The sequence below is a fragment of the Larimichthys crocea genome, chromosome VII (assembly GCF_000972845.2).
Source record: "Larimichthys crocea isolate SSNF chromosome VII, L_crocea_2.0, whole genome shotgun sequence".
Classification (NCBI taxonomy): Eukaryota; Metazoa; Chordata; class Actinopteri; family Sciaenidae; genus Larimichthys; species Larimichthys crocea.
This window is the reverse complement of record NC_040017.1, coordinates 14,249,993-14,272,362: the sequence shown is the minus strand read 5'-3', so window position 1 is coordinate 14,272,362 and position 22,370 is coordinate 14,249,993. Positions and strand designations below refer to the sequence as shown.

At 38.8% G+C, this 22,370-nt stretch overlaps 1 protein-coding gene across 1 annotated transcript in view; it reads left to right on the top strand.

Annotated features, from left to right (window-relative positions):
• zgc:172282 (leucine-rich repeat and fibronectin type III domain-containing protein 1-like protein) overlaps positions 1–22,370 on the top strand; it is a 165,218-nt gene that overhangs the window by 89,131 nt on the left and 53,717 nt on the right. The window contains exons 3-8 of the mRNA XM_027280528.1: positions 4,878–5,094; positions 6,113–6,264; positions 6,525–6,778; positions 6,943–7,186; positions 7,345–7,502; positions 8,667–9,041. Of these exons, the coding sequence (XP_027136329.1) occupies positions 4,902–5,094; positions 6,113–6,264; positions 6,525–6,778; positions 6,943–7,186; positions 7,345–7,502; positions 8,667–9,041 (1,376 nt within the window). The 5' untranslated portion in view covers positions 4,878–4,901. The remainder of the gene's footprint in view (positions 1–4,877; positions 5,095–6,112; positions 6,265–6,524; positions 6,779–6,942; positions 7,187–7,344; positions 7,503–8,666; positions 9,042–22,370) is intronic.

Genomic DNA, 22,370 nt, shown 5'->3' with positions numbered 1-22,370 from the left:
CGTGGGGTGTGTTTTAGCAGCATTTTATGCAAATGACTGCTTTTTTTTTCAGAATACAGAACTATGATCAAGTAAAAGGACTGTTTTCCTCCAAAGCAATAAAACCTACATACGTGCTTTGTATATATCTTACACTTTATTCCCATAACTAATGGCCATTGTTTTCTAAAGAGCACATTCAAATCCCCGGATTTTCAACACACACAGGAACAGCATACCAGTTTGCCAGAATATCTGCCCTAAACACATGGAAAAATAATCTGCCTGGGCGAAGCTGATTGATTCACAAGTGCAAAGCAGAGATCATACTGTCAAGCAAAACAAAGAGACTGTCAGTGTGTGTTTGTGCCTTACTCTGCAAAAACATAAAAACATTAACATTTCTCACTGCTGGAGACATCCCCAATGCTGTTCTGACAGCTTTTACAGTCACTTGTAGAAAGTGAATATCAATGCAGACCTCTCCAGTGTAATTACTGCAAAATGATGCTAGATATGTTTTGTCTGTTACCTCTGACATTCAGACATTAAAAGAAAGCTATTCTAAGATTTAATAATCTCACATTTAGCACAATGAGTCTCAAAATATATAAAAAAAATATATTTTGTCGACACTTTTGCTGTTCATGGATGGTGGCGATCTGGCATTCGGTAGGTGAATGCAATGTGAGTTCTGATTTACCAGCTACATTTACAGTTTTCCTCCATTCTGCAAACTCAGTTACTTGTCATTCTTTGCGATTAATAGTTTTTTAATTGAAATCCAAATGATGCATTAATGTAGTATGCCAAATTCCAACCCTTGGAGTTACTTTTGCATGGGATTGGAATGACATGGTCTGTCAGACATCAGCACAGTTTAACATAGTTTAGCTAACTGTATGTTGATGAAGCTGAAATTGCTGCTGGCATAGCCTGCTTACTTTCAGTCCTGATCTTTTAAAACTACTGCCACCTTTCTCAGCACCACCTACCCCCACTAGTTAGGTCCCCACTTCCAAGTCAGAAGTGGGCAGTTTTCCGTGTGGGTACTACCTTAATTAAATGTGTTGCTGATTTATGGGCTGTAACTTGGTTTGTCAGTGTTAAGCTCTGCTTCTGTTTGCCAAGCTGAATGGGTTCTGTTTTGATTTAATGTATGGCCACCAGGACAATAAACTAATTATAAATGTATGTACTGGCCCAAGAAGGCTTCCAAAACTCAAGTTTCTTTCCAAGAACAAGCTTAATTTGGGATTTAACTAGCATCCCCCTATTATTGACCCAACTTGATCAGACTATCCATGTGATACAATTATTTATAATTTTTGCAGGCAATTCTCTGTGATTTTTCTAGACATAGGCCTGTTTCTGGCAACAACGCTGGCAAATACAGCAATTAATAAACATCAGAAGCTAACTTCACACTCATTATGATAAATGACATCTGGAGGCCTTCCAAGGTTGTCTTCCACTTGATTAATCTATTTTGAGTCATATTTTCATATAGTTCAGCAGTACAGTATTCAGACTACCATGCAGTATGGAATTTTAAATATGAGGGCGTATAAGACAGCCAGTCACAATCACATCTGGTTCAAACCAGGTGGAGGTTCAATGAATTGGGACAGAACTGTCAAGCTGTAGCATGCGCCAAAGATGTCTCAACAGTTGGAATTTGCAGAGCATTAAAGTGTCATTCAATTCATTGCCAACAACTATAATGACCTAATCTGACTAGTAACAAGGGCAGGCAGCTTGGATCTGTTTTCTCTTGTGTTATTAACTCTCCATAGCTGAACAAGCACGGCAGTGAGTAATGGTGGGTGACTGATCACTATCATCCTCAATGAATTACGCAGAAAAACCCATATGTCCATAATTGAAAGGCCTCAAAAACACACATAGTCTGGATGTGTGGGAGAACCAAGTGAGGTGTGCCTAAATAGTTATTATACTGTAGACTCAGGCAGTACGCATAGAGTGGGTGAACAAAGTGAATGATTTGTGCATTTAAAATCACCATTAGCAGCCGTTTTTTAAACATAAATGCATTAAAGATACATGACAATAAAACCATGATGCAACTGAGAGAAGCAGGGTGAGGGATGGATAATTGGGGAAAAACATGAAGGGAGCATGGAGAGATTGAGGGTGGAGGTCTGCTGATAGATGATCAGAGAAAAAGCAAGGGAGTGAAAATGAAAGCAGGAGTAGGGGGGTGATTAAGAAGGAGAATTACGTCCTCTGTAGGAAACATGCTGTATAAATGAAGGTTTAAAAGTGGGGGGTTGGAGAGTGGTAGAAGAGCTGAGAGCGGAGAAATTGAGAAGAAAATTACTTGGGTTGAAAGAAAATCCATAAGAAAGACGGACAGCTATAGAAGTAAAGTGAAGGAGGGCAGGGGTGAAGTGACCAGGAGCAAGTGCTGCTATATATATTTATATGTACTGTATGGCATGTGGGAGTGAGGAAAGATTGAAGAGAGAAAGCCTGATTGAGTAGTATGATTGAGAAAACAACAGGTGAATAACATGTATTAGGGGAATAGGATGGGGAGGTATGGCAGAGGTAATAATCAAGAGTAATGGAGAGAAATATATTCTGTGTCATGGAAATGCTGATAGAAGAACAGAAGGGTCTGTGGGTATGCAAGTTAAAGATAATCATTGTTTCTGCTGTGCTCTACATTGTGGGAGGATGGAGAACATGAAGTATCAAATCACAGCATATCTATTTTTAGCATGCTCATAAGATTACACTTGTTTGTATATATTTGGCTGGTTCACCTTACTGGATAAAATACAGAAAAATCTAAGATTAAGAGAGAAAAGCATCTAGCAACACTGGGTATTTTTTATCTTGTGATGTTGTAGTACATTGTGATCCTTAAAAACAGAGGAGTAATGTACCCAGCCCTCCTATTGAATACAAGTGCAATGCTATTGATTAGCCAGGTTGTCAAACTGGGCTGGCTAATATACTGATGCCCAGTGGTACACATGTGTCACACCATGAGTTTTGTGTTATGCCTGTAGTGTTCAGACAAGGTTACAGTTCTATTGTTTGCTGCCTGGTAAAACTACTACAGGTATACTTTGCTTGATGACACTTAAATAATAAAGACAACACTGCATTCATGTAGGCGAGGCACCAGCATCTTGGAGATGGTGAAGGAAAACACACACATCTGAAAATAGTTTAAAAAATGGCCAGAGACTTGTTAATATAAACCTTTACCTTAGGCTTGTGGAGATTGCTCTATGATGAACTATGAAAATTTAATAGGTTCAACAATGAGAGCAGGTGAAGGAATTCTGAATCAATGATCTGCTGTGATTACCTGTCCTTGCTCGTTTGTATGATGAATTACAGGAAATAGAAAGGCTTTTGTGATGGTCTCAAAAACTTGGATTTGGAAATATTCTAAAGGATAGGACAGTCCCTTGAAATTGAATATTGTTCTGAATAATGCTTAATCGTGTTGAGTGTAGGGATAGACCAATGAGGTTAGGTTAAAAAAAATATTTCTTGTGTTTCCTTTGTCACTTATAAGGATGCATTCAGTGGCCACATTTCCAATTCTAAACAACAATATTGTATATTAACCAATGGAATAAAAGTACAGGTAATACTGTGGGGTCTACTACATTTTAGACCACCTTGAAATGTCTTTATTTTAAACTAAATTGATTTATTATTATGGTTGCATTCAAGTAAATTGAACAAAAAAACAAACCGTTGTGAGTTTGCTCACGACTATAAAATTTCATCATTACATTCAGGAGCTATCACAAATCTGTTCTACCACAATATATCATCAGTGTATCACTCAAATCTGAGACTACAGCTTTATGTGAACTGAGCAGGGAGTTATTGAACTTAAAAAAGTCCTCCATTCAGCATACAATCAGTTGTTATTGAGAGATGTGTTACGGATATTAACTCTATATTAACTCTGCTTTGCTTTGTTGACATTATTGTCATAGTCAGAATATAAATACAGCAGATGTTGCCATTATGCAGTCTTGACACCAAATTTGCAGTTTACCTTTGAATTAATGCTCAGCACCTTATTACATCTTACCAAAATATCAAACAGGTGCAGAAGAAAAAAATCCCCAGTGTGCCTCTGAAACATTGCCAGCCCACCATGTACCCTTGTGATGATAGCGCACATTATGAGCCCGTATTGTATTGTGTAATTTAGTTCAGTTAGTGAGCAGTGTTATGATGTACTCCTCTCCAATCTCTATCCTGACAATACTGTGAAGCTAAAAAAGAAAAGCATTTTTTATCGATATGGTATTGTGCTCAATAGCAATTTGGCTGTATAATACTTTAGGTCCACTGTATTTAGCAATAATTGCATAATTATACTGTATATACTTGCAAAACACAAGGCATTTGACATTTCTTTATTTATTTATGTATGTATTTTAGTGTGGCTCAGCATGAAAAGGCAGTAAATCTGGCTTGGTACACTACAGTGGTTATAAAACTGTGAGTGCAAGACCAGAGTTTTAGATCAGCTCACATTACTTTTTAATGTGTTTAACACCCGTATATCAGAGCTGAAGTTATAGAGCACTGTTGGTCACCTCAGCTACAAAGTTGTGATGTTTAACAATGTGCTGCTGTTAGCAGGCTCGCCAATTTACCATGCTACCAAGGAAGTAATGAAGCAATTTAGAACTTTAAATCACTTGATGCGGCCTATAGTCTCTCTTGATTTGACAAATTCCTAGTACTTAAGATAATGATGGTCTTTTATGTGAGTGACCAAGTCGGGTGATGTGTTCACTCTGGTTTGCCATTTCCTGTCAGTGGCCTCCCCTTTGAGTGATCCCATCTTTCTATCTACTTCAATTCATTGCTTATTTCCTTCTGTCTTCCAGTTGCCCTGTTCCCAGTGGAGGATAATGGAACGGCTGTGGTTCTCTCTGCTGTTGCTGGCAGCAGCATGCAGGGGACAGCCGTGTCCGAAACGCTGTATGTGCCAGAGCCTTTCTCCGTCGCTCGCTATCCTCTGTTCCAAGACAGGCTTGCTCTTTGTTCCTGCTGCCATTGACCGACGCACCGTGGAGCTACGGCTTCAAGAGAACTTCATTACAGGTAACACACCTGCCTGCCCTGTATTCCATTTTGCCATCAATCAAGACATGGTAATAAGACATTTTTACATGTTCCAGTCTGTTCATTGTCATCACCCATTGTCTTAATAGATTTCGCCTGGGGGGCTTACATTCGGTGCCTACAGATGTATGTGGGCTTTGACATAGGCCTACTAATATTCAGTGGCAGCAGCTGTAGCAACAGTGTATGAATATCAAATAGTGAAACAACAGCATAGTCACAGCAAAAGCTTGAGCAATGATTTGATTGATTTGAGGTTAAATACAGCTAAAACTTCAAAGGACGTGCAGTGAGTAGAACAAGTCATATGTATATGTACCAACATGCTATAATTGGTTGCATGTGCAGTTTGATAATAAGAAAGTCTGATAGCACTGAAAACAAATGGCTCAATTCACAATCCTCTTTTTGTTGGTCCCTATATGATAATGAGTAATATTTCCCATGAGTCTTTTTAACTTTCATTCTTTTAAAACTTTTTTTTCCTTTTGTTTTGTGGTTCAAGTCTAACAAATCTCATTGATGATTCATCTCCTCTCTTGGATACTTTGAAATGTACTTATTTTTGAGAACTGATGTGTTGCCATATCCTTTTATTTTAATCTGGATTCCCATTAGCTCCCACCACGGCAGCCACCTAATCCTCTAAGGCTTAGCTTAGAAGAAATTCTGTTCATATAGTTCACCAAAACAAAAGATGCACAAGCTAAAAAAAGACTTGCTCTCACAGGGTCTAGAAATATAATTTGATACTCTATTAACAATATCACACAGGCATGGTTATTTAAGTCAGATGGTACGTATTCTTCCTGTTCATCTCAGAAAAATATTTTCCACTTTTGTGGAAGCACTTCTGTCAGCCAAACAACTATGTTTTAATCTTTTTAGTGCATGTGCATCTACTTATATTTTTTTCCTTATTAGTCTTTCTTTGTGTTTATTCTCCTTTTTCTCAGCTGTCCGAAGAAAGGACTTTGCCAACATGACCAGCCTGCTACTGTCCGAAGAAAGGACTTTGCCAACATGACCAGCCTGCTACATCTGACATTGTCCAGAAACACCATCAGTCAGATTCTGCCCTCGGCTTTCACTGACCTGCGGCGACTCAGAGCACTCCACCTAGACTCTAATAGATTAACTGTGATCAAGGTAAGATTGATGGATGGTTGACTGGACAGATTAATGAAAGTGGGATAGGAATGAATGTTCAGATGGATCACTCAACTGATAAACAGACTTAAAAGCATCACAGTAACATGACTCAAGGTTGGATGGGTGGTTAATGAATACACACAATTAAGACAATGGAGCTATAACAACTGAGGCATACAGTAAACATTATAAATAACAGTACTGTAGATAGATACAGGATATTTGTGATACAGCTTTCACTTTTTCCCCAACTATAGGATGACCATTTCAAAGGCCTGACCAACCTTCGTCACCTGATTCTGGCCAACAACCAGCTCCACTCAATATCTCCCCATGCCTTTGATGACTTCCTGTCCACACTGGAGGATCTCGACCTCAGTTATAACAATCTTGCCCAAGTGCCCTGGGACACAATTGGGCGTCTAACCAATGTCAATACCCTAAATATGGATCATAATCTCATAGAAAATGTTCCCCAAGGAGTATTTACCAACCTACACAAACTGGCCAGGTAAATAGATAAAGGAAAGGATGGATGAATTAGTGGAAGATTTATAAAATGTATAGATAAACTAGCCGGTTTACTTTGATCTAATGACAATATATATGTCTCTCTCTTTGTTCCTATCTCATTTTGTCCATCCCTTATCTTCTCCATAATCCATCATTTCACAGGCTAGACATGACATCCAACAAGCTGAAGAAAATTCCCCCGGACCCGTTGTTCCTGAGAATTCCAGTTTATGCCAAGTCCAAAGGCTCCCCCCTCTCCTCCCTGGTGTTGAGTTTTGGTGGCAACCCCCTTCACTGTAACTGTGAACTTCTGTGGTTGAGAAGACTGACCAGAGAAGATGACCTGGAGACATGCGCCTCTCCCCCTGATCTCAGTGCCAAGTACTTCTGGACAATACCTGAAGAGGTGACATTTTGTGTTTTTCATTTGTGTTATGCAGGAAACTAATGCAAAAGCTGTCTTATAACCTTGAAACTATAATAAATAATTTAAATATCACACAAAGTAATTCAGACTTGGAGACTGTATCTGAAGTATGAACTTATTCTTTTTTTGCCTTTTAGGAGTTTATCTGTGACCCACCAGTTCTGACCCGTAAGTCACCTCATACAGTGGCTATGGAAGGACAGCCCGCCAGCCTGAAATGCAAAGCAAATGGTGACCCAGAGCCTGAAGTACACTGGATCAGCCCTGAAGGTCGACTTATATCTAATGGCTCTAGGTACTAAGATTCTTTCTTTACCATCTTATAGTTTTGTTGGATCTACAATTGAATACTTTTCTCCATGGGCCTAGATTGCACATTTTTTCACAACTAAAGGCAAGGTGTGTTAATTAAGGGAATATGACTTTTCCTCTGAGAGCACTGTCCCACTTTCAACGATGTCAGAAACCTGGCATCCCAGTTGGCAGGAGCAACAGAGGGGCTGTTTAAATATTCTCCCCTTTACTACTTCAGCTCTCTGCAATGTGCCAACGTGCAACCAAGTCAAAAAGACGGTGTGCCTCACATAATTTTTGTCTTAGCTGTAGAGGTAGGGCGTAGGCACATGACTTGTGTGGGCGAACTCTGAATCAGGATTAGACGGTAGTTGTTGAGTTCACACCTTTCTCATATTACCATCTGGTAACCTAGTTGGCATATGTGTCAAATATGCAGGTGTCTAGTTATGGTGCTACATATATGACATCTGTTATTGATAATTAAAATGTAAAGTCACAGCCCACACTAACACACATATATGTTAGCGTATCTTTAGTTGTTTTCTGAATGATTAAGGATTTAAAGTACTGGTGGATCTGTGGCGAATGTCTATGATCACGCAAATAAAGTCCACAGCCAATCAGTAACCTAGCCTCTCAGCCTGGCAGACATTGTGTTGAATCTGGACAGAGTATGCTGGTGGTGGAAGTTGACAAAGGAATCAGGTGCTGTAGGCAGCAAAGTACAGATGTGATTAAATGGATCGATAAGGAGAACACTGATTAGCAAGTGGCTCCTGTGTGTGTGTGTGTGTGTGTGTGTGTGTGTGTGTGTGTGTGTGTGTGTGTGTGTGTGTGTGTGTGAAAAAGAAGAAGGGCTTACATGATTTAGTGGTGTGAACCAGGAGGAATGGTTCACAAATAAACTAAACTGACAAAATAATAGTGGATCGTTTCACAAACAGAAGTGAGTGCTCCTTTCTTCATTTAAATGAATGGCCTGCTAAATGGCCTGGTCCATGTTAAAATTAAGTACTAAGTTTATCAACCCAAGTTGCAGTCTTATATATTTAAATGTCTAGTAGCCAACAAAGTTGAAAAAATACAGGATTAGAGGAAATGTTTGTTATTTTGTCATAACATTACCATTTCATTGACTATTATGTATCTTAACTTGTTTCAGAACGATGGTTTTCCCTAATGGAAGCCTGGAGATCAATGTAACATCCCTGAAGGATTCAGGAAACTTCACCTGCATTGCTTCCAACGCAGCAGGTGAATCCACAGGAAGGGTGGAGCTAGTTGTCACAGCGATGCCCCATCTGGCAAACAGCACAAGCCGCAGTCGAGACCCGTCCTCTGAACCTGCCCCCTCCGACATCCTAACCTCCTCTAAGGTGCCTAACAATGAGACAAGAGGTGCAGACCGGAGGGTCTCATTGGTGGAGCTGACAGGAAACTCAGCTCTCATTAGATGGAGCAGTCAAACACCTACATCTGGAGTCAGGATGTTCCAGGTCCAGTACAACAGCTCTGGAGATGACACATTGGTTTACAGGTCTGTTTATCTACACTATGAACATATGATCTGTGTGTCTGTGTGCTTTAATGTTATACGGTAACTTTGATGAATCTTTTAAGGCTTATATTTGTAGTAAAAAGGCTGTATGTGCTGTCAGTGTGTGTGTGTGAGAGGTTTTGTGTAAGTTAATCAGGAGACATCAGCCGTTGCTATGAGGATGAGAGCAGATGATAGATGATGTGAGTTGATATTAGCCAGCTATCCAGTTGCAAAAGTCTAATCAACTGAAATGATAAAGACATCTGTAGTGGAAGAGAGCCATTGTCGGGTTCGCTGAATGCAGGAACGACTGGGCCAAATGTGACAAGTGTAGCTGTTGAACAAGTTTTAATGCTTGTCAGTTTGCTTCAGTGTTGCATTGATGTGCTGATGGTGTTGCCACATTGATTCATTGCTGGCATTTATATTATCGCTGTATACATATGCTATCAATTTATTGCTGAATTTGACTTGACAAGGACATTTATTGACTTTTGTTCCTGCTACGTCATTCAGTAAAATGTAAAAGTTTCAGTGGAGAAGGAGTGAATGTCCACTTTAATAGATGCCTTAAAGAAGCAGGTAAGTTTTCTGCTTCGTGTGCAGTAAAGTAAATAAAATAGGAATGAACAGCAGTAGAATTTTAATGGAAAGAAACATGTGGTTTGATTGCAGCCATAGAATCCTAATAATGTTATCACTGTAATGAGCCTCATTTAATGCATGGCATTTGGTTATGTAGAAAGGTCATTTTGTGGTGAATCATGAGTCATAGGACTACAATAAGGTCATGTTACACTTTTGTTATTGCTATGCATGAGACTCTTTATACAACCCAAAGCAGTGGTAACAATATTGCCTCAATCTCCCGGAAAAGCCTGGCAAAATCCTGTTTATTTTCAGATCTGACGAGTTTTCATATGTTGTGGAGTTGTCATGGCAACTGGTTGGGAAAGCCTCCTAGATCTTGTTATGAGTGACAGGTGGCTTTAATACTATCACAGATGAATACTGTGGATGTTTTATTTATTTTATTAAATCAGAGGTGTAAATGAAATGGCCAAATATATCACTCTGTCTTCTGTGATTACAGGAGTAAATCAGAAAAGTTGTCCAAATCAAAAGTGCCGGACAGAATTTTCTGATAGCCAATTTAGCTTCTTCTTGGCCTTTTTACTCTTGATCAACAACTGAAATTGTGTCTCAGGGGAAGAATATAATTTTGGAGAGACGATGCTGTGATAGAATGTGTCAAATCTGTCCATGTCATCAGGAGAATCAGGCAGTTCCTCTTAATTTGTGGAAAGTCGACACTTGTGAGATACGAAAATGAGGGGGTGTCTTCTGAAAAGTGATGATGATGATGTTATTTCAATGCTAGAGAGGACACTTGTTTATTGAGACAGTTCAGTTAACAGTTTGAGACAAGCAGCTTCTTACAAGTCTAAGCATGGCAACCGCTCTCCTGCTTAGCAACAATCTATCTGCACCTGCTTGTTCAAGGTTGGATGCAGTTAGTGGGCTCAATGCTCTGCTGGTACAAAATACTCTCCTTGCTGGACAGGTGTAGGTGTGTGTTTGTGTGCGTGTGTACTTTCAGCCTCACATTAATGAAGGAGGCTATCTGGATGTTTGCAATACTAATTAAACCTTATATCTCAACCCCCACCTAAAGCATTCAGCATTCATTACATAACATAATAAGTGTTTACTTTGCAGCCATAAACAGCATGCTTTTTCCCCACATGCAGACTAAGTTGTTTTTCTTCACCTACCTATCTACCATTTTTAAGTGTTGAAAGGCATTAATGAAACAAGCAACCGCTTTGAGCTTTAGCTGCAGGAGGCAGGGCAAGGTAACCAACGTTACTGTGTCCTGCTGTGTGGAGCATGCAGATAACTCAGATAACTGTTAACAGATGCACCACTTGCTCTGTTGTATTTCTGACAATAGCATTTGCTGTAACAATAAACCATGTTTACCTGTCATGACGGTAATCATGCGTGTCACCAAATTAACCAGGATACAAAGCAGGATTTTTCCAGACTATTTTAGTGCACAGGGCATCATAGATAAGATACATGAGTCTGATCCATTGTGCTACCTTGTACATATGTGCTCATATTGAAGTTACGTGGTGACAATAGTGGCTGATAAACAAGTAGGCAGGGTAGGTAGTGTTGTATTCTGTTCTTCTATAGACACAAAGATGACAGAATTATAATTATTGTTAATATTTCCAGCAAACTAGGTTGTGTTCCTTATCCAGCTTTGGCACACATTTTTATAATTTCATTACCATAAAAGAAAAACAAAATATGACATCTAGTATGAGCATTACTTGTTGTAATCTTTCTTCATGACATGAGATCGCAGCTGATTCATGACTCTGATTCCATTAGAGGGCATCATCATTGCACCAGCTCTGTTATCAGTAAAAAAGAAAAAAAAAGAGGAACAAAACAAGCCTGAGTGTGTCTGCGCGAATGAGTGTACAGTTCCTCTCTTCTGTCTTTCTTTGGTCAATATCCATTAGGAGGGGAGAGGCACAATGCAATGAAGAGAGAAGAGGTGGGGAGGAGAAAGAGGGAGAGAGGGTACAAAGTGCTGAGGAGTAGAGGAGACAGGGAATAGGGAAAGAGAAAAGAATATATCGCTGCCTCTAGGAAAGACCTTTTGAACTCAACAAGTGTATTTCGCTTTATGTTGGTAATTTACATTTGTTTTTTCCTGTTATTTGTTTTGTCAAGCAGCATGTCTTTAAAACTGATCCATGTCAGAGTCTTCCGAAGCTTTGTCAATGTCACTCAATAGAATTGAAAGCAAAAAATAAAAGTGTGTTCCCGGAAAGGGGAAAGATTGCTTTGCAACACAAGCACTAGTGAGGACCTCTACGTGTACGTTAAAAGTGGCTGCTATAGTTTCCAGCGGATGAGCTGAAAGATGGATGTGAGACTGACAATGTTTTTGATGACTGTCTCATGCATTAGGTTTTTTTTTTATTTTTACTTTTACTTCAGAAGCTACAAGCTGACAGGTGAATTTATTTGACATATGTCAGGTTGCAGCATCCAAAGCATGATTTTGAACAAACAGCAAAGGATATCACATTTTCATTCTTTTGAAAAAATCTTGTTGTTTGTATGCAATAGCATTAAAGAGGGTGTTAATTCAGTCATTATGTATCCATAGGTTCAAATCTATTCCAGCTGACCGTGGGCGAGAGGTCACATGGCAAATATGTATCCATATTTATTATTTTTGTCACTCTTTAATCAGCACAGAAAACATGTAGATTCTGGCATTGCATGCACGTAGAATACATTCTAAATATACTGCCTAATAATGGCTACCATTCTTGATATTGCCCCTCCTCCCCACTGAGTAAATTACTCCAGCCAGAGCATCCAGATCACGACATCTTCTGATCTATACACTGCCCTTGGTGTCCTTTTTATTTAACTTCTATTTGAACGGGCAGCTCAATTTAGAATCATTTCCACTTTAGAAAGACAACAATAGTCCAGAGATTTTCTGAAGAGTTCAGAGAATGGAGAGAGCTCTCTGACGCAGTCTCCAAACCCCCTGACTACTTACGATCAATGCCATTATGGCACTGAGTGTATGTGTGTGTATGTGTGTGTGTGTGTGTGTGTGTGTGTGTGTGTGTGTGTGTGTGTGTGTGTGTGTGTGTGTGCGTGTACACGTGCGTTTGCATGTATGTACTTGGGAAACATCGGTCAGCAGTGTATTAGTTAACCCTGTGTCTGAGACATGCTCTTCAAACCCCCTGACTAATATAATCAATACCTATTCAAGTGTGTGTGTGTGTGTGTGTGTGTGTGTGTGTGTGTGTGTGTGTGTGCATGTGTGTGTGCACACTAGAGACCAGCTAGCAGCTGTGTATTAGCCATAAACCCAATGTCAGCCTTAGGGGCATTAATGGTAACAGACCTCTGCAAGGGGTTTCTTTAACTGGCTCTAGTGTCGATGTCTCTGTGTGAGTGTGTCCAAGAGTGAAAGTACACAGTGACCTTTATGCCTTTTGCTGCCTGTATCTCAAACACAACCACATTAGGTACAACAATATTTACGATACTCTGTAAAAATGCAGAAATGATAAAAGTCAAACCTAAAGATTTAATTCCAACAATGACCAACACAACTGCCATTTCTTTTAGATGTGTTACTTTAGTCATTGATACACACCTATCCCCATACTCCAGCCCTGTCCAAATATTACAGGAATGTGAATTCTGTGTTCTGCGTTTTGTACATTCACCATCCACTCTGGCCAACTTCACATGAATCATAGACTAAATGTAGCGTTTCTTCATATTGCCTGGGAATATAACCCAGTCAGCAATTACGTTTCCCTGCAAAGCATAGCTGGGAAAAACAAATCAGGAGTATATGAATGTAAGAATGTAAGAATTAAAGTTGGGGTTGTTATAAAGAATTTTGACTACTGTAGCTGTTCAGAAGTTTCTGAAATTGTGTCCCCTGGAGTGTGTTACAAAAACGCTGACAGTGATATAAGCAGTCATTTGATGTCATAATCCTTTCATTTAGTTTGAGTCATAAGAGTCTTTTTTATGGTCTAGGTTGGACTCAACCAGCAGACAGTGGAACAGATTTTTTTTTTTAAATTCTACCATAGTGCACTGGGTAGTTTAATTTGACATTTTATTGCCTGGATGGATAATCAACTTGATGCCTTCTTGTTAAAACTCCCTTTTTGGGGATTTTTTTTTACAATTATGTCAAAATTCCTACTCTTTTTTACCCTCTGTTATTGTGCACTTTTCTCGCTAATTTTCCTTTGCATTTCCTTCCTCCATATGTGATTATTGGTGTATTTTAGAGTTTTTAAAATGTGTCACCATTATGTAATGTATGTGTTAATGAATGGGCTTCTTCAGGAAAGATAGTTCCAGTGCATTTTATTCTAACTATGCTGCTGACAGCTTTATAGAAGGGACATAATAATTACCTGATTGCAATGGTTTTTCCTTTTTTTTATTTTCCCTTCTCACTCTAGTGATTGTGTAATGTAGAGCTGTCAAACTGGGAACTGACAAATAAAAAAATAAAATGTAAAAAATCCATTTCATTCATGTTTTGCTTTCCATGTGAAGCAGACTGTTTCCCCCATGACGTTTGAATCATTATGTACAAGCAGGTTGCTGGTTAACAGTGTGGCATTTAGTATTTCCCTGTACTGCGTGCGTGTGTGTGTGCATTTTTTGATTTATGCCGCTGGTTGAGCTTTTGGGACCAGCGACAATTCTGTATCAAACATACTGATCTGTGGATCTGTCAGAGGTCAAGAAGGATCAATAGTTTAGATTCCACCGCAGGCCTCACCAGGGAAAGCACATTATCCAGCCAAACAAGCCTGGCATCAGCTTGGCTTGTACTCTGTGGCTGGACAGAGTGAATCCAATCCAGAGCTATATTTGCCTAAAACTGCACTTCTTATTTCAGTTTGATTTAAAAGTTCCTGTCAGAAATGTTTGAGGTGATGTATCACTTGGGTTTCACATTTGGACAACATACAAAACTAACACTCCAACCCATTTCCCATTTCTTCAATTCATGCATTACATTTTCCCTCTCAGCCTATCTTTGACAACATTCATTCAATGTTTGAAAATGACAGCTGCATTTCCTACCGAGAGCAACCCTATATGTGTTGTACACATTACATGAGACAGAATAAAATGAATGCTGTGTATGAACAGGTAAATAGAGTCAATCTTCGTCACGAGTATTGCTATTGCCGTGAGAAACGTCTGTAACCATGGTGATGCTTGGAAGCAGTTTTAGCAACCAGAGATGGCAGCTCTGGAAAACCAAACTGTGTACTTATGACTTGGGGGCATTTCAGTAGTATGCGAGTCAGCAAACATAATGCACACTAACCACCTAATGGATGTGGTCAGGCTCAACATACTGTAAGTGTGAATGAGTGGAATCTGACTTGGCAGTGTTGAGAGCCAATCAGAGCATCCTGTTTTTGCAGTGATAACTTTAGCTGTACGGCAGATGTAGTTGGTATTGTTGAAATTCTACCATTTACAGTAAGTTTACAACATTTTGCCACAGCCTTGACTGCCAAGTCATCCCCACTGCTTTCAGTCTTTGTAAGTTTATTTGCATTGAATTAAATAAAACATTCTTACCATATTTGCAGATGTTTTTGGTTTGATTGAACAATATATAAGCGAATAAATGAGTAGGAACATACTAAATCACTTATAGGCTTTTTGCAGTGTGGCGTGTCTTCAGTCAAACAGCAGATGCCCACTCCATAAAGCACACACTTATAATAAATCCTGGTGTGGGTTGTTACGGTGCATTTAAAGTACATTAAACTTTTGCCATCAATACAAAGCACCATCATACACACATAAGCACACACTCAAACACTTCCTGTAAATGTATATCTCCTCAAAACCTACTTTTAAGCTTGCTCCCTTTTGTCTGTCGGTATCAGGTATTAATGAGTACATTGTTGAGTGTATGTCCAGTAAGACATTCACAGTTTTGTGCATGTGTGTTTGTTTTGCGTCTGTATTTTTGCATGACCAGGTCAATCTAAAGAATTGTGTTTGCCTCGCATTTTCCTCAACATGCGAGGGCAGCAGGTCAGTGAGGGCCTATCTCAATAAGATAGAAACTCATATACAGCCACAAAAATACAAGCAGGCTCTCTATCTCTCTCTCTCTCTCACCTCTACCATTTCAGCATTGTCCATGGTTTGTGGTTCTTTGGATAATGGACTCACAGACACATAAAATCTGTGCAGACTAGCAGACTCAGGATGCAGTGACTGGAAACATGCATTAATAACAGTAGCTAGCTGCTCTCATGCCTGTTTAGCAGTTCTTTACTTAATGTATTTTCCGAGATGCTGTGCACTATTGTGACGTTAGCAAACGCAGATGCACTCTTTGTACCATATCATTACATGGATGATGACTAGCTTTGACATTCATGTCTGAGTGTATGTCAGACTCAATCATTAGAGCTGCTTTAGCAGGACTGTTTTTCCATCATGGCTAGGGAATACTGGGTTAAAGTATTGTCTATTTTTTCATCTGCAATACCTTTGCTTCTCCTTTGAATTAATGTGCATGCAGTATAGAATGTTAAAAGCCATTATAGTACTTGGTATGACATTAATATCGTAGTGTCAAGCATCATTAAACTGAAATATGGATGTACATGTAGTATTTATGTGTGTTGGTGGGTGGTAATACCATTGGAGCAGGTGATTTGAGCATCAGGAGCAAAGCCGGGTGGGTTGAGGTGTGTCTGCATGTCAGTGACTGTGTGTCAAGCAGGATAGCGAAAAGAAAGTTAATAATAATACTTAAAGAAATGCTTCAGCTGAGCAGTCCGTTATACTAATCATCTTCTTTGTTTTCATTCTTTAGCGTGTAACTTTAGAAATCAGTAAACCTGCTTTTGATAAGCAGTTATACATCACCTGATACAATTCAGTTATAGTAAAGTTAATGTTTCACATATTTAGTAAATATGTTCAAACTATTTCAGCTTCTCAGCTTCTGTGTGTTACAATAGAAACACAAGAGGTGTACCTCAAGGCTCAGTCTTAGGACTCATTATGTTCGCAGTTTATATTAATGATCTGTGTGCAAGCATATCAAATGCCTCATACCATCTCTATGCGGATGACACTGTAATTTACTGCTGCTCACATTCAATTGCTCAGGCATTTGAATTTTTGCAGTCTCCATTTAATGCAGTGCAGATTCGTCTGGAGAACCTGAAACTGTTTTTAAATGCTGGTAAATCTAAACTAATCTAATCTGTTCCCTTGGAGAATATCTGCTCAATCAGAACTGTCCAAGGTGAAGCTCTAGAACTGGTCACCAGCTATAAGTTCCCGGGATTCATTATAGATGCGGAGCTTTCATTCAAATTACATGTTAAAAATGTGATCGCTAAATTAATGGTAAAGCTTGGTTTCTTTTACAGAAACAAATGATGTTTTTCCGTCAGAGCTCAGAAATTTCTGATGTCAGCCACCTTCTTGTCTGTACTTGATTATGGCGATGTGTATATGTCAGCCTCAACTAGCTGCCCTTAATCTTTAACTCCTGTTTATCACTGTGCTCTGAGGTTTATCACTGATTGTAGCCGCCTCACCCACCACTGTGAACTATATGCAAAAGCTAGCATGCCTTCCCTCAATGTAAGGTGCTACGCACACTGGATGGCTCTAGTTTACAAGGCTCTTCTCGGCTTGGTTCCCACATACTTATGCCCTTTTCTTCAGAGAACTGAAAATCAAATGACACTGCATTTTTCTGTTCCTCACGTCCGGACTGAAATGGGTAAAACATTTCAGTTCAGTTTCTCTGCCCCCTCTGCTTGGACTGCCTTCCAATCTGAACTGAAGATATCAGAACTTGTTTCATTGGAAGCATTTTGCTTTACTTTAAGAAACCATCAATGGAAACTTTTGAACAGTGCCTATGTTCTTAATTTGTTACTATCTATAACTTCTGCACTTTATTTGCCTATTTACTTGCACTTTTATCGTCACAGAAAATGTCAAGGTGTTCTCTTTGTATTACTTGTAACTCATTTTAGCTTATATTTAGTTCCAATGTTGGTTACAGGGTAACATTTTAGACTCCTTTGTTTGACAATATTGCAATAACAAAATGAAAGGATAATTAAGTTTTACAGAAAATATGTATTCATTTATATTTTTTTCACATATGAAAATAACACCCACTGCACTCTACCAACCAGAACAAGAATTGCTATAATTAGTACGCTGATGCAGCATTTTATCACGTTGTTAATATAATGCTGTTGCTTTACTATTTACATGTAAATATGTTTATGTTTACAACATGGGAATATGTAATGATAAGTAGGCTGCAATCCTATCCACTGCTTATTACGTATATATTTTTATTGGTGTGAGAGAATGAATGGAGGGGAGAACAATACAGAGAGATAAATCGAAAGAAATGTATTTCATGTATTTATTTTCTTTTGTTTCATTCAACAAAATTAGACCAAAAACACTAACATATTGAGGTTTTTGTCAGTTAGGCATTATTGCAAAATGAACATATTTACCACTTAAGTTGAGAAGCACCACCATCTGTCAATTTAAAACTGCTGCAGTTTAACTGGTAAATCAGCTCTGTGGACAATACAATGAAAAAATAAATCACAGAAACCTTCTATGGTAAATTGAGTGATATGAATAATGAGTTCTTGGTTAGCCTTCTTGCACACTAAATTACAATTTAATGAGTGAGTCCCGGCCTCGCACGCTTGACCTTGAAATGGGAAATAATATATTATATGGCTCATTTACACAGGGGGCTGATAAAGCATTGCTTTTTGCCATAGTGTGTGGCAACATCTTACTTTGATAACATCTACTCTGAACACTGCCAGTGTTGAGGAATTCTCCTGACCAGTGAGTTAGAAAGTCTCCCTGAAGTGCACTGTTTGTTAGAGATGGCTGTTTACATGCTTTATGCACATGCAGAACAGGGTCTGATGGATTGCTTTTTAAAGGCCATTGCTGATTCCAACATTTTTGGACTGAAGCTGGTGATAGTGGTCATTATTTATTGATCATTTTTACTGTTTTCAAGCCAGACAATTTGCATATTTCTAGTTCAGTACAACTTGAATCGCTCTTTGAATCGTTGGATGCTCCTGCTGTTCTACTAAATTTACAACTGGAGCACTTATAAATGTTACGACCACAACTACTATCAATCGTAGAAGTACAAGTACGAGTGTAAAATTCATTAAATTCACATGAGGCATGGTCATGTTTCCAAAGAAGCTACGTATCATTTTTTATTTCTGCCAAAGAGAGGTTTTTTAAGCTTGTATTAGCATAACATATGACAGTGCCAAAGTGATATATCTGCCCATCATAACGTGCACACACACATTCAGCAATGCTCATGTTTACCACCGTACCCTGGTGGCAACGAGCAGTCAGTTTGCTGTAGATCACTGTCTGTTTAATTGAATGATTCACTCCAAACGTAATGACGAGCTTAAGGGCCTAATGATAAATGACTGTCCACGCACACGTGTGGGCCCATGAACACACCCTTGCATCACTGGTACCTGCTGCATTTGTGCCAATTAAATGTAGAACTAATGAGTCAGATCAGAGAGGTTAAGTTCAAAGACACTGAAGACATGGTCTGTTTAGTCATCTCTATTGCACGCCTGCAGTCTTGTTCTTCTCATGAGTCTACAGAATTTCTCATTCTCCATTTTATAACTTGTTTCTTTTACCTTTTACCTTTAATTTTTTTCCCTCCACTTCCAACTGTAAGATTTTCTTGTATCCCAATGCTCTTCTTTTTGCTGCCTCATTACAACCCTCTTTTGCTCCTTCCTCATCTTTACCTCCATGCTTTCCTTCCTTCTTATCCTTTCTTGTTTCCATCTCCATTCTTACTCCTCTTGCACTCTCATCCTCCATGTTTTCTCTCCATATATCTGCATCCCTTTCTTGCTCTGCATCCCTTTACCCTACCCTTCCATTCCCCTCCTGGATATCTGTGGAGCTCAGCAGAACGCTGCCGGCTGACCAACCCATAATCCCCTTGTTTGGCGTCTTGTTGCCATTCTCATCATCGTCCCAAATCGATGTTTAATTATCCCACGGCATCCCCCCCTCCCCCAGTTCCCTTCTCTCCTCCCCTCGTCCTCCATCCACTGCCTTCTTCCCTCCCCATCCCCATACCCAGCCGTCAGATTTTCATGGACGGAGGAGTAATTAAAAAGACACATTACAGACAGTGAGAGAAGGCAAGTAATGGGAGGGAGAGAAAAGTAGTAAATGAGAGGAGAGGACGGACGAAAGGAAAAGGGGAAAGGATGAACGAGGTTAGACGAGGAGACTGTGGGGCAGCAGGGGAGGAGCAGAGCACAGAGAAGGAGGGGCAAGGAGAAGAGGGGATTTGGATGATAAGTAGGGATAAGAGGCAAGAGATGGAGGATGAATTGCATCCAGTAACACTCAATGAAATATGAGTAAACAGACTCTACATTAATGATTGAGTTTCCATCATGTGCTTGCAAGGGCTTAATATTCAAGCATGGTTTATCTATGTGTTAAGCTGCCTGGTAGTATTTAACTCCGGATAACTCTGGACTTCCGGATGTGCAGCAGCTGTGAGAGGCATCATCACAACATGCATCATGTGAAATATCAATATGTAAGAACATGTTTTCATTCATTTAGTAATTTCACTGACTCCTCCACATGAGTATTTTCAGGCCATCTCAAATGAGTATTGAGATCAATAAGTTCAAGTGTGGGTGTTATGCATAAAAAAAAGATCACCAGTGTGTTTTCAGTGCTTTGATGAATATGTGACAGCTGTGCATGATAAAGTGATCAAAACTATGTTGACGTATAAAAACTACTTGTTAACCAACAAATTACAGGAAAATCTTCTTAATCTTCCTAATCGTCTGTGTGGAGCTCCCCATTTTTTCGTTGGCTCCCACAGTCCAAACATGCATATGACAGCTAAATTAAAAATACTGTAATTTGTCAATTTTCTTATTACAATTGTGTTTGTACAGTCCTGCAGCAAGACCTGGGTGTTTGCATTGTGTTTGGAGGGTTTCTGCAAGTCTTGAAGTCTACTGGAGGGTGTTTCAGTCAGCCCTTCTGATCTAAACAAAGCATTGTCACTATTGTGAGTTGCATTAGCTTGGAAGCTCATTGTCTCAAAATGCCAATTATACAGTTTTTTTTGCTTTTAACATTTATTTTCAATTGGTTAATTCATCGAAGACAGTTTAAGAACTGTGATTAGGCTACATACAGCTGGAAAGTAAAATAAATGTGACAGTAATTCTCTGCCATATTATCCCCACTGAATTTCAATCATCTTACTAGTCGGCATAACAGTAAAACAGGTATTAAATTGCATCCTATGTGGTATTAAAAAAGCCTCTTTAAAAAAGTCTTAAATTTAATCTGCTGAATCCTGTAGATGCCCTGTTTTACTGCTGTACAGGAATAAATGGATAAAAATGGATGAATATAAAAAAAAAAATAATAAATTGATAAAGAATCCATTTATAGATGCAAGAATATAATATTCCATAAATAAATGTGTCAATCTCGCTATTTTCAAGATAGGGATCAATAGTAAACAAGACAAGTCTAAGCACTTCTTATCAGTGAAACCCAACCCAATACATTAAATGTATCGTAGTCCAATTTAGTCCAGCAGTAAGCCAGGATTAGATTAACAAATTATTAGGCATTTTTGTCCTTGTCCTATTTGCAACCTCTTTGCCGCTGACTTGGGTTAATGCTTATGTATATGAAATGTACATATAAAGTACAGGTTGGTTGTTATAATGGTTAGTTGTTGTTTTTTCTCTTGGGGTTTTATGTTGTTTACATTGATTACTTCTCATTCCCCATCCTGATTGAAGTCTTATCCTGTTATTCTTTATCCATTGGGGGTGAAGCATGGGTTAAGGTTAAGGGTTATTAGTAGATATGTTTAGGATAAGGGACAGGATCCAGGGAGTTAGTACCAAGTCAATCTAGTGTCAACAAAACAAAATTTAATAAAAACTGAACATGAAATATTTTTGGACAAGACAAAGAGACAAAAAAATAGAACCAAGGCTCTAAATAAATTTTAACTGCACGACAGCACAAAAGTGTATAAACTACAATATAGTGTCGTTACAAATCCCCATCCTTAATAACAACCAAACAGAGTAAGTAAAGGACATCACTCTGACCCCAAACACTAGATTGACACTGAGCACATATGGACTGAAGCAAAAGAAGTCGTTAAATATTCAGGAAAACAGAAAAGAACTATCAGAACAAAAACATGAGAACCCTGTTTAACCTTGTTTTCGAACTTCACAAGCCCTAATAGCTATTTCTGAATAAATTCTGACATAAAAATTATTAATTTCATTTTTCTATATCAGGTTTCCATTATGTTTTTAGTCTCATCCTCACCATCATTCCAACCTTGAATACGTCTTGTACCCCTTATAATGAAAGCGCCTCTTTCTCCTGCCAAGTAAAAATAACAAAATGGCCTTTAAAAACAATTTCTCCGTTCAAAAGCAGTATCGTGTTTTGAGCAGAAACAAGCCTTCTATAAATAAGTTTTTTTTTTTTTTTTTTCTTTCCTGGAAAACGTATCCGCTGACAATACTGACGCATGTGAAGCGGTTAAAATGTCACTTTTTGCAAATCCCTCCCCAGCCGTCAGGATGGACATGTTGTCCTGTTGTCAATCCC